This window comes from Hydra vulgaris, chromosome 15 (genome assembly GCF_038396675.1).
Source record: "Hydra vulgaris chromosome 15, alternate assembly HydraT2T_AEP".
NCBI lineage: Eukaryota > Metazoa > Cnidaria > Hydrozoa > Anthoathecata > Hydridae > Hydra > Hydra vulgaris.
In genome coordinates, this window is record NC_088934.1 from 53230900 (window position 1) to 53243969 (window position 13070).

The 13070-nt window shown below is 28.1% G+C and overlaps 2 protein-coding genes across 5 annotated transcripts; one reads left to right on the forward strand and one right to left on the reverse strand.

Moving 5' to 3' along the window:
• Positions 1-529: 529 nt before the first annotated feature.
• Positions 530-2166, reverse strand: LOC101234300 (galactose-3-O-sulfotransferase 2). The gene is made up of 2 exons (XM_065818746.1): positions 1711-2166; positions 530-1609 (listed from the first exon to the last, which is right to left on the reverse strand). Exons 1-2 carry the CDS (start codon positions 2129-2131, stop codon positions 849-851), a joined length of 1182 nt encoding a protein of 393 aa, XP_065674818.1. The 5' UTR covers positions 2132-2166; the 3' UTR covers positions 530-848.
• A 2873-nt stretch (positions 2167-5039) lies between these two features.
• Positions 5040-10200, forward strand: LOC136091325 (uncharacterized). 4 transcript variants are annotated; one of them, XR_010643905.1, is made up of 8 exons: positions 5057-8138; positions 8596-8693; positions 8798-8928; positions 9037-9133; positions 9350-9419; positions 9543-9627; positions 9715-9867; positions 10012-10200. XR_010643905.1 is itself a non-coding variant. In XM_065818747.1 (7 exons), the coding sequence occupies exons 1-3, from the start codon at positions 8016-8018 to the stop codon at positions 8895-8897; spliced, it is 321 nt and encodes a 106-aa protein (XP_065674819.1). In that variant the 5' UTR covers positions 5040-8015; the 3' UTR covers positions 8898-8928; positions 9037-9133; positions 9350-9419; positions 9715-9867; positions 10012-10200. The 4 variants fall into 4 exon arrangements, 3 of the variants coding, with proteins under 3 accessions (XP_065674819.1, XP_065674821.1, XP_065674820.1); XM_065818747.1 differs by lacking the exon at positions 9543-9627 and having other exon boundaries at positions 5040-8138; XM_065818749.1 differs by lacking the exons at positions 9543-9627; positions 9715-9867 and having other exon boundaries at positions 5060-8138.
• Positions 10201-13070: the final 2870 nt, after the last annotated feature.

Below are 13070 nucleotides of genomic sequence, written 5' to 3' on the forward strand. Positions count from 1 at the left end.
AACTAAAAAATAATTATATTAATAATTTAATTAAACATTTACAAAAAACAAAAAAAATTTTTTTAAAACAAACATTTACAACTGAAAATTGTGTTTCCTAAATTCTCCTAACATGAAAAAAAGTTATTACAAAATAATAAATTTACAATATAATATTCTATTATAGAGAAATTGACTAAACCACCTTCTTTACCTTAGAGTTGATTTGAACGGCTGAAATTTTCACTATATGCTACAAATACATAACGATAATGATTGAGCTTTTCCACATTTTGATTTTCGAAAAAAATTTTTTTTTGAGACACCCTAATAGACAGCCGTACTTTTTAATTAAATCAAAACATTCTTAAGAAATACAAAAAAACTATAATATATTTATGTTTTCCATTAATTTAAAGGAAGGAATTCCGTAGAATCAAACGTTAACATTTTATTTTTTAACACATTTTTATCAGAAAAGATTGGGTGGTTTTACAAATCAAATACTATCGAATAGTTTTGCTTTACTTCTCGATAAAAAAGACAACTATTTATTAAAACGTAAGAAGATATTCTTTATAAAATTTATCAGTTTTTTAACAAACTTTTTTCTTAATATTTAAAGCATACTCGGTCAACCTGAGTTCCATTAAGCATGGTATCAAGTTTTATCTTCTAAATATAGAGATAACCCACGAGTAACAAGTAAACTACACAAGATAACTTTTGTTCAAACTTTTTAATTTTTGGAAACTAAAAATTTTTATTCAAAACTTTGAGTAAAATGATAAGTTTTTTTTTTTTTTTAGTAAGTAAAATAGAAAACTTTCCATCTTGGCAAACGAACGCCTAATTTTAAATGATATTTTTTATGTGGAATTAAATTTGTCTCTTAACTTGCTCAACAAAATGTTTTGCTGTTCTGCTCTTATATTTTCTACAAAAATACCTGTTTGTGCAACTTCTTTGGGTGGGCAAATACTATCTTTAACAGTTTGAGGCACGTCATCGTTGGTGCATTTTGATTCGTAAAGACCTAGTTCGTGTTTAAAAATACCGAGTGCTTGCTCAAAGTAAGTATGTTTTTCTATTTCTTCGCGTAGCCTATTATTTGCAATATTGTAAAAGATTAAATCAGCATAGTTAAATTCTAAAATGGCTTTTTCAATATCGGGGGGTATCTGAACTTTTGCTTCTTCGTTGCTTCGTCTTACATTTTGCTTGCGATACACTACATCTTGTATAGTGCAACATAACTTTTCTCTCAGTATAACCATAGACTCATCATATTTATCTGCAACAACAACAAAGTGAAAAGCATCAAGTCGATCAATTATTTCTGCTTTTGTTCCGTTAATAATTCCTAAACTTCGAGTTTGCAAATTAGGCTGAATAAGATCAATTTGATATTTATCTCGTACCTCGTTTTCTCTGTAGGTTGTGTAAATATTTCGAACTAGTTGATAATGCTTAAAAAATATCCTAATGCTTTCCCATAGATCTACGTTTTTTAATATCAATCGTTCTACAGCCGATTGTATTCTTGAGTATTTATATAAAGAAAGAAAATGTTCGACTGGATGGCGCACAGATGCCATAACAAAAGCGTCTTTGTTCATAAGTTTCTCAACTGTTATAATAAAAAAATCATGTAATTAAATAGTAATTTTATGATAAATTTTTTTTAAAGTTGAAAATTAAGACATGAAATTTTTTTTAATTCTTTCTTACCAATAACAGGATCAAAAATTAACTCATCAGCTATTAAGTCGCATTTCTCATTGTATACTTTTGTCAACTTTAATTCTTCTACTGCATTAGGCCAGTTCAAACCCCAAAGGTTTGTCGAGTCAAAGCATATATTTAATTTGTACTGTTTACCATAAATAAGAAGAGTGCTCCTAAGAGTAGTGGAACCTGTTTTTTGTACTTTAACATAAATTATAGAGCGTTGCGGTTTTGTTTCCATATTGCACACTTTCTTCCAACTTGATGACTTCCTTAAAAATGGAATTAAACTCCCCAAATTCTTTTTAAATTCTTTAAAACCGATATAATGAAAAACTACGTCAATATTAAACTCAAATAAAGTATACATGCACATAATGAATACGAAAATTAATAAAATATTAAATCGATTTAGAAACTTCATTTCTGAAATTTCAATTCCAAACTATTTTTGAACATTTTCATTTGTAAGTCAAACTCAAAATAATTTGAATACATTTTTTAACACAAAAGTGAAATCGCGTAGCAACGTGCTACAGTTTTTTTTTTAAAACTAAAAACTCTATTTTACTATAAGTTATTACTATATTACTAACTTTAAAATATATAAAGGTCGATCGTTTTTTATTTTTTTATCATTATAATTTACAAAAAAAATAATCTGTAAATAATAATGATGAAAAAATAAAAAAAGATTGACCTGTGTACAAAAAATGTAGTTTATCCATTTTTTTTCAACTAAACATCACTAGTAAATAATATCGTCCTCATCGAGGGCTGATAAAAAAAAGGCCGAAAACAACCTTTTAAGAAAAAGAAATAGTTAAGTTAAATTTTTTTTAAATGAAGAGGTTAAAAATATTATTTGGGTTCTACATGAAAAATTATTTTGAAATACATGAAAAATTATTTTGAAATACATTAATTTATTCTTAACTGCCTGTCTTTAACAAAGTTTCAAAATAATAAGTCCAACTTATTTTTTAGTTTAGATTCCTATAAATTTTATAAAGCTTGTTTTCGCTTATATATTGCCTATAAACTATGTCTAGTTTTTTTCATTTAACTAATTTTGGTGTTTATATTGGATATATTACAACTAATTCAAATAAAATAAATTACAACTAATTAAAATAAATTAAAACTCAAATTTGACTTGCAATATATAAAGAATAAACACAAAGATGCTCAAAAAGAACCGGACGGCGAAAAATCACGCTAATCTTTTTACAATGCCTTAAGTATAACAACAAGTTGAATCAATGCATACAAAAACATTTTAAGTCATTTTTTTTTTAAATTTGACTTTTTGATGAAAATTTGTTCTTTGAAGACAGTTCCACCATTGTATAGTCAAATATTCTCCAGTCAGACCTCTCCACACGTTGAATAAAGAGCTGAAATATTTTCTGTAAACTAAAAGATTCTAAGTCAGTGACTTAGAAGGTTTTTGTTTGCAGCACTGAGAAAACCAGCTGTGTGCTCCTGGTAGCTGTCAGATGTTTTTAATCCAATTTTTGTTTTGTTTTGGTTACGAGTTTGAGGTTATTTGAGCTTATTTTATTATTCATCTCGTTGTTTTAATGAAAAAGACTTATAATGGATGAAAAACCTAGTAGTAGTAGTGGAAGAAAGGTTAAAAATGAGTCTATGTGGAAAAGAAATGCTGTTAAAAAATCTAGGGTGAAAAGTAAAGAGTACATTGACTACAAAGGAAGAACTGTACCTGCTACTACTGTTGGAACTGATTGCAGGTGAGATTTGTATTGCAATTTTGATACCCAATTAGCCTTTCAACAATTTGTTTAGGCCTATCATAGCATATCATGCAACATGTTTTCATAAAAACGTCTTTGACAAAACTAATCCAACACGTTCCATATTGTTCCATTTAGGCTAGTGACCTTAAACAGTAGCCAAATATTAATATGACCTTAAACAGTAGCCAAATGTTATAGCCGAATTACTCAAACATCATTTTTTAGAGTTTAGCTATGGGATTTAGTCATACCTCGAACATTTATATTTGCATAATCTAATGAGATATTTTGCTTTCAGATGCTCGAAGAAATGTACGGAACGTCTAAAAAACCAGAGATCTTTGCACGTATGAGATCGTTAGAGACAAAGAACGAGCAAGACGTGTTTCTACAATCGTTGATTACAAGCATGAAGGTGAAAACTCACCGACCCAGAAAGGAAGGTGCCGAAGGAAGAGTTGCTCATGAATTTTCATTTACATACGAGGCCAAAGAAAAGGTATGTGTGGATGCCTTTAAAACCCTTTATGGTATCAAAGTTAGTCGTATTCGACAATTGCACTCCCTGTTGGTATTAGGAAAATCACAAAAGGACCTTCAAGGGAAAAAATTAGGAACGAATGCAATCAGGGGCAATGTAAGACTTCTGATAAGAGAACATATTGAAAGTTATCCGGTGAAACAGAGCAAATATGCTCGTAAAACTATCAATTATCTAGATGCTAGACTAAATGTCAAAGTTTTGTACTCAATGTTTAAAGAAAAATATCCTAAAGCAAAATGTAGCTAAAAGTTTTTTCTAGGCTACTTTAAGGACAACTTTACGTTAAGATTTGGCAGTTAGGCTCTTGTTGCACCTGTGAGGAGCTTAATTTAAAATTACGAAGCCCTCATCTCAGTGATGCAGCAAATAGAAATGCTGCTGCTGAACTGATGCTGCACAAACGTCGATCGAAAAACTCCATAATAAGAGCAACCCGGAAAAAAAACAAAATGAACCGCATGTCTTAGCGATCGCATTTGACTACATGGAGAATATCCCTTTACCAATGATACCAGTCCAGGAAACCTTTTACCTCAGACAGCTATCTGTTAACCTCTTCTCTATTCACGATGTGAAATGCAATAAAGGTCATGTTTATGTGTACCATGAAGGCACAGCCAGAATAAGCCCTGATGAAGTGTGCAGCTTTGTGTACAATTAGCTTATGTCTGCTCCTCCAAAATTTACTGAAGTCCATGACTTCTCAGATAACTGTGGAGGCCAAAATAAAAATCATGCACTAAACAGAGTCTTTTTGACTCTCATAGATACTGGCCGATTTGATCAAATCGAGCAGTACTACCCGATAAGAGATCACTCGTACCTACCTTGTGATCGGGACTTCGCGATAATAAAGAGAAAACTGAAAAAATATGACAGGGTGTACACTGTTCACCAGATAACTAAACTTATCATTACTTCTAGTACTACTGGTAATCCTCTAAAAAATGAAGCGTTGATTTGATGTTGATCAACGTTGATTTTGCGTTGACATTAGCGATCGACGGCGATCAACCATAAATGGATGTTGTAACAACAGCAATGTTATCAACAGCAAATCAATGTTTATTTACAAACACTGAGCGTTCGTTGATTTACTGTTGACAAAAAGCAAATGTATCGAGCCGTTTACTAACAGTAATTTGCTGAGCATTTTCTGCTGGGATTTTTTTGTTATTTTTGGTGGTTATAAAACGTTTGTTCAAATTTTAATTGCATTATGCGGTAGAAATGAATATAAACTTTATTGAAAAACATATATTTTATTAAGTAATTATTTTTTCAGTTCTTGAATAAAGATTATCCTAATGAAATTAGGGTAGTTCTTTAACTATTTGAGGATAATAGAACATCTTAATATAAATATTTTAACAATTTAACATGAAAAAGTCACAACTTAGCAGCAATTTGGCTAATTAATGCTTATTATAATAACATTACTATTATCATAGCAAATTATTAATGGCTGCAAGTATTTGCCTGATAATTTCTGACTGCAAACTTAAATCATATAGTAAAAAATGCAATTTAAACTGATTTTTTCTGTATAAGAATAATAATGCCTTTATTTTTTTTTCTTTTGTGATGTAATAAAATAAAGATAATAATGCCTAAATATGACAGAAGCCTATATATGAGAGAATTTATGAAAGAAAAATGAAATATTGAAAAAAGAATAAAATATCTTCTTGAAGAGTGCAACATTGTTGGTATAGGGAATTGCGTTCATCTAGATTTAGACATTCAAAAGATTTTTGAAGTTTCTGAAGATGTGCACAGTGATATATTGATGTTTTCAATTACTTCGCCAGAAAATAAATTTTGTTTAAGTAAAGTTGAATCTAATTATTGTGATGTTGACGACATTGCATTTAAAAATAGTTTATACAGTAGTATTGATACTCTAACTTCAACAAAAGGTTTTTTATATGAGTGGTCATTAAAATACTGTATAAAAGATGATGCTTTAAATGCACTTTTATTTCACTTAAATAAATTTACTCCATCTATACCGAAATGCTGGCAGACATTACAAAAATCTCTTCAAAAAGTTAATGTTTTATATGTCAGTGGAGGCAATTATATATATCTTGAAGTTAAAAGTGCAATTGATTATTACATATCAACAGTTGGAAATAAGGAAAAGCTTGATCTAATTGTAAGTATTGATGGTGCACCTATGTACAATAGTAAAAAGACTTCCATTTGGCCTATACTAGTTACAATTAACAGAAAAGGATCATATGCTGTTGCAATTTGGCATGGTCAGGGAAAACCAAACAATATGGATGAGTACTTTGAAGATTTTATTCTTGAAATGAAAAAATTGCAAACTAATGGGTATAAACAGCTGCTGGTGACTATTAAGGCTTTTGTTTGTGATGCGTCTGCAATGCATTTGTTAAATGCATTATAGGGCATAGTGGCTATCAAAGCTGTGAAAGATGTTTGGCAGTTGGCACACAAAAACATGGTGTAAGATTATTGGAAACGACTACTTTACTTTGTACTGACATGGCTTTTAAAAATAATTTTTATAAAGAAGGTCACCAACTTGAGAGTCTTTCTCCACTTGTTAAGTTAAATTTCCCAATGGTAACTGGATTCCCATTAGACTATATGCACCTTATATGTCTTGGAGTAGTTAAAAAACTTCTAATAAACTGGTGTAAAGGTCCCCGATGTATTAGAATAAGTCAATCTGTTAAAGACAGTATTTCAAATGAACTCATAAATTTACGAAGTTATACACCATCCAATTTTCAACGTAGACCACGCTCTTTAAATGTACTTGAGAAGTGGAAAGCAAGAGAGTTTCGATTATTCTGCTTTATGCTGGACCTGTTGTTTTAATAAGGAAAAATAAATAAAACTATGACTTATTTATTTCTTTTTCAATTGCTATGCACATACTGCTTTCTAATAAAATGGCCAAAAATGAATTGTTAGTGGCATTTGCTAAACAGCTGCTTAAATGGTTTGTCAGAGAAGTACAAATTTTGTATGGGGAGATCTTGGTAACATACAATGTTCATAGCATGATTCATTTAACTGATGATTGTGTTAACTTTGGGGAGAGTCTTGATCATCTATCAGCTTTTCCTTTTGAAAACTTTTTGGGTTGAATTAAAAAAATGGTGCGAAAATCACATCAGACTGTTGCCCAAATAGTGAATCAATTAGATGAGAGAAAAAAGTTGGATATTTTTCTTAAAGAAAGGAATGGTAAAGAAATTTCTGCCTAAGTGGTAAATAAAAAGATCACATCAAATCTATGAGACAGAGTTTATTTTATTCAAGGCAAAGGGTTTATTTTAGTAGAAGAGGTTTTTGTAGATCTTGTAAAATGCAAGGCTCTAAATCGTCATTCAGTTCGAAAGTTTTTTCCTGATTGTTTTGAAACATCTTATTTAGACGTTTGTTATGTAAATTCATTAGCCAACCTAAAAAGAATTTTTCCGAAAAAAAAAGAACTTTTGAAGAAAGGCTTGATGATACCTGTTTAAAAAGGTGGTTATGCTTTTTTTCTGCTTAGACATTGTGATATTGCTTATGATCACTGATTTCTTGAATTAAAAACACAAACTTTGATTATACTTGCAGACCATCAATTTTTAAAGAATGTCTGTGCATGTGTCATTTTGTAAAATTTGTTTGTAATTTTGTAAAATTTGTTGTAAATTTGTCAAATATGTAGTTCATTGAACAAATTTAAAGTGAGTTTAATGCATTTTAATTTATAAATTTTTTGTGTGAAATAAATACCTGGTATGTTTATAGAAATAATAAAATATTTATGCAAGTGTTTTACATTGATAATCTAAAAAGCGTTTTACAAAGTTCATTGTTTTTAATCTCTAATGTATTTTTAATTTTATTTGTAACTTATATAAGATTGTTTAGAATTAAATTGCACCAGAATATTGAAATTTCATTTGCCATTGTTGAATTTTTAAATGGAAATTTTAAAGAAGTGGAAGTGATTGCTAAAAGTTGGATGAAAAATGATGGGAAATGCTTCTGGCTGCCATTTAAAAGTTCCGCTGCGATTCGTAAAGCTGTCACAACCTTGCAGGTATCAACCTCTGATTGGAAGATATACCCTGCTAGGATTTTATACACTACAGGTTTGCATATTACTATAAAAAAATGTAAAATAATTGAATAAGATATTGAACTGTATGTTTTGACCAGGGCACTGGAGAGGATAAACATGTGCTGGAGCAAATTTATTTTAGGCCCCCTTTACAATATGACTATTGTCTCATTTAATATCACTTATTTTAAATCCAATATTCTAACGGGCATTTGTTTAAATTATATGTTCTGAATGTCTTTAGAATGTTTAAAGAAGATTTCCAACGATTAAAAAAAGTTTTTTTAACAATGTTTTTAGTTTTTTTTTTAAACTTTTAGTGTTTTTTAAAAACAAAAAAATTCATTATTTTTCATGGGTTTTTCATTAAAATTCATTAATTTTTATGCGGTGCACCAATTGCACTCCATTCTCATAGGGCCTGCTTTTGCCGCAAACATTTCAATTACATCTTCATTAGATATTGATAAATGATTTTACGTACATAGATTTGTGTTTATGAAGAAGCTCAGTCACACTTAGAGAAAGCAGCAGATACTTCAAATTTTGAAACTGACATCGAAGAGAAAAAAGGGACAAAGCAAAAGTAAATTATACTAAAATTAGTTTTTAACAAATAAAAAGTTTTGCAATAAAAAATTACACAAATCATGCACTTTTTTTGTTTATAAAGTAAAGTTTATATTAAAGGAGAAAGACAGCAATGACATTTTGTGAAAGTGATGAAGATATTGTGGTTGGTGATGAAGAACTATACGGAAGATACTATTTTGATAGTTCAAATAGCTAAAGAATATCTAACGTGATTCCAAATATAGCAGGTTAACTATTTTTGTAAAAGTAAAATAATGGTTTGTTAAAATAAAATGCTTATTTTTTTACTGAATTATAAATGTTTTTAAATCAATATCAACTCCCCATTTACACAGTGAAATAGCAAGCTTTTCAGTTGCTGAAAATAACAATGACTTCTCGAAAGAAACTAATCTATCTCAAGGGAAAATGATGTTGTCTTCAAATATATTGGTAAAAAAAAGTCCTAACGTTGCTTTTGTTCTAATTAAAATCTGTGTGCGTGTGCAGTAAAAAATTTAATAGAAATCAGAACTATATGTTATAGAATATAATTTTGTTGACAAATATTTTATAAATATATGTTTGTTGACAAGTTTAAATAAAAATCACTATATAATGTTTAAAAATTTTATTTAATTTTTGTATGTATAATTTATCTATACCTAGGTAGAAAATGGCTCTAAAAATTGTGTTTTGGATAAAGAGGATAGCAAAGAAAGACATTTGTCTTGCCAGGGTAAATTAAATAAAAGTTTTATTTATTTTTTCCATTTAGGTAATTTTTCATGGTTAATTTTCTACAAAATATTTTACATAAATAATAATAATATTGTTTATTTTACTACATTTTTTTTTAAAGATTTTCAAAAAAGATTTGCGTTAAGTTGGATGGCAAAAATAGATAAAAGAGAAAAGTGATTCAAGAGTCAATTTTAAAAATCCATGTATTGAAATTAAGATAATTTCATTCATATAGAATGAACATAATATGTATTCTGACCCTTAAGTAATTTTAATTTTTTTAATAATAGATGAGTTCTCTTAGTCTTTGTGGAGGTAATATAAATCGGCTTTTGCTTTCGGAAAGTTGTTAATGAACGAGGATGCTGGGGCCTGTTTTAATGTCTCGGGTGGTTCATTAAAGATAAATTTTAAAACATACACCCTGTATCACATGATAGTGGGTAAGAATGGTTTTATGCATTTTTTTAGATTTTTTATTTCGCAGTAAATATAATTTGTTTATCCTAGTCAGTCATTTATGTAACTGTTTGCTATAATTTCTGCAGTTTGATTTTTTTCAAATTTGATTTGATTTTTTGATTTAGATGCGATTACACGACAGCATCATGATGCAAAAATTTGCGAGTGTTATTCAGGCATTTTGAAATTTTTAAGGCAATCAGGAACACGACTCAATCGAAAAGTTTTGAAAATGAACAATGCTGCAAACGCTAAATAAATTGTTTGAAAATGTAAATTTTGTGTTAAATTCAATAAAAAACTTTCTTACTTAATGCAGTGCCTACTTTCTTTCATTATTCTTTTGAGTTAGCTTTGAATTGCTCTATCAATAAATTTTTTGCTAAATCCTTTATTTACAGCCTGTTTTTTACAAAACAAAGAAAGATTTGAGCAATATGTATACATTTTATATACAAATATTTTATATATATATACATACATAATATATATATATATATACATATATATATATATATATACATATATATATATATATATATATGTATATATATATATATATATATATATATATATATATATATATATATATATATATATATATATATATATATATATATATATATATATAAATTATAAATCAGTAAAAAGTTTTTTTTCATTTAACACTGTGTTTCATTAATAATAAGACTCATCAGAAATACTTAGTTTTTTTATTGATGAGAGCATTTCTGATGAGTCTTTTTATTGATGAAATACAGTGTTAAATCAAAAAAAATTTTCTTAAGTGATTTCCTACTAATTTATAATTGCTCAGTTCTTTTAAGAACATTGAGCACTCTATTTTGTCGAATACATTTTAAAGTTGTTTAAATATATATATATATATATATATATATATATATATATATATATATATATATATATATATATATATATATATATATATATATATATTTCGTAAACTGTTGATATATATTTTTTTGATATATGCATCAAAAAGCGATCTCAAAATACCGTCGGCTATTATAAAAATCAGTGTTGAATCACCAAGAAAAAATGATTGTTGATTAAACGTTGAAAAGCAACATTCGATCAACGTTTTTTGTAAACACCAAATCAACGTTGATAAGTGGCTAACATTTTGGACAAAAAATCAATATGGAATCAATGTTGACGAGAAACATTGAATCAACATCAAATCAACGCCTCATTTTTTAGCGGGAAGTTTACTGTTGAAGAAGTCACAACAGAAGATATTGATGAGCTGGCCAACAACCGACGAGGCGAATGACGGAAAGAGGAACACGATATTTAGTGAGGTGTCTGACAAAGGCTTTGTGATTGGTTCTTTTATACATTGTGTGATTTAATATGTGTAATAGTTTGACCTTTGATTTTTAATAGTTAATAATCACAAATTTTGATATATATTTTAACAAATCTAATATTTAAAGATGTCAAAAATCACCCAGATTTTTTTTGAATTTATTAACGTAATAATTTTGGATTTAAGTTTTTTCTCGTTCCCCGAAAAAATGGTTTTTATGACTTAAAACGTTTTTGTCTACAACGATTCAATTTGAATATAAAGTTCTCAGTAAATATTTATTGTTTAAAAATTGACCTTTGAATTTGAAATAATAAATAAAAATATATTTTAAATAATAAATCATAAATAGTAAAAAATATATTTGAATAATCAAAAAATCTAAAAGATGCGAGAATCATTTCACAATATGTTATAACAATTTATTTATTTGTTAGAAATTTAAATAAGTTTAAAAATTTTGCTATTTAAAATTTTATTTCTGAAACAATTTATTGCTTACATTTGGAGTTTCAGATACAGGTGACAGTTTCCAACAAAAAAAAAAACAACAGATTTTAGAGTTAAAAAATGTATATTTTTTTCTTTAATATAAAACTTTCGATTCCAAGTAAACCAATCAAATCCTAGTTATAAACCCTGCCAGAGTTGGTGCAGTTATTTTTAGAACAAAAGTGTTTAGAACAGAAGGAATTGAAACAATGATTTTGTTACAATTCCTTTTGAATTTTTTAATACACTACACACAGTACACAGTGGGCCAGGTGGTGGACAAAAGTAAAAAAATACATTTTTAAAAATCACATTATTGTATACCATTTTATAGCTTAAACATTCAGCTTTTATAAAATGAAAATATTTCTGTATAACAATCAACCGTGTGCTTCTAAGCCGTAGAGTAAAAAGCTTTTTTTAAAAAAAATTAAAATTTTTTTTTTTTTAAAAGTAAGTCAAAAGTAACACTTTTTGTGTTACTAATAAGCATGGAATAAATGGTAATTTTAAAACCTCTTTTTTATTGCATAGTTTAATAAAATCAAGTACTGTCTTTTAAATGAGTTATTACACCACTATTTTTACACGTAAGTTATGTCGAATAAATGATTTCAAATGACTGCGTATATGAAGTACGTTTTTTAGTTAAAATTTCACTTATTCGAATACTTTTGCGGTTCAAAGCGGTCCAGTAATTTGTGACTTGAAATACATTGATCAATATGTATATTATGAAAAGAAATTTGGTTTATATAAATCATTATTAAAGACCAGGCGGCAGAAGCGTAGCGACAAAAAATAGGTCTCAGACAAAATTATAATCCAGGCCCCTAAATTGATTTTCTGCCCCCGCCCCCCATCCCTTTTCTTTTCTTAACAAAAATTATACATGAATCAAAAACCTTTAAATGCAATTTTGATTTAGTTAAATAGAATCCAAAATGTTACACTATGCATGTCTAAATAGAATATCTAATGAAATTTTTTTATTCTCTTTATAGCTGCAAACTGTTCTTTAACATCTTTTAAATTTAGTTGAGTTGCTATTTATGCTTCAGTAGCTATTAGGTCAATGTATTAATTTTCAATGACACATTTAATGATGATAGGTTCAATCTTCTTAGTCTTTCGCAGTCTCAAGCTGGAAGCCCATATTGTTGCTTTGCGTTTAATAGATTAAACAGAGGTTTTATCAGTTTTAAATAAGAAGCGCAAATAGAAACTGTGTATTTGTGGTGTGGTCAAATAATCATTTTATGTAACTTGAGAGCCATATTTTCATCAATGAAAGCGAATGTCTTTTTGCATACCAAAAATTTGTAAGGACTTTGAGACAACTGTTCGAAAATGTGTGCTCCA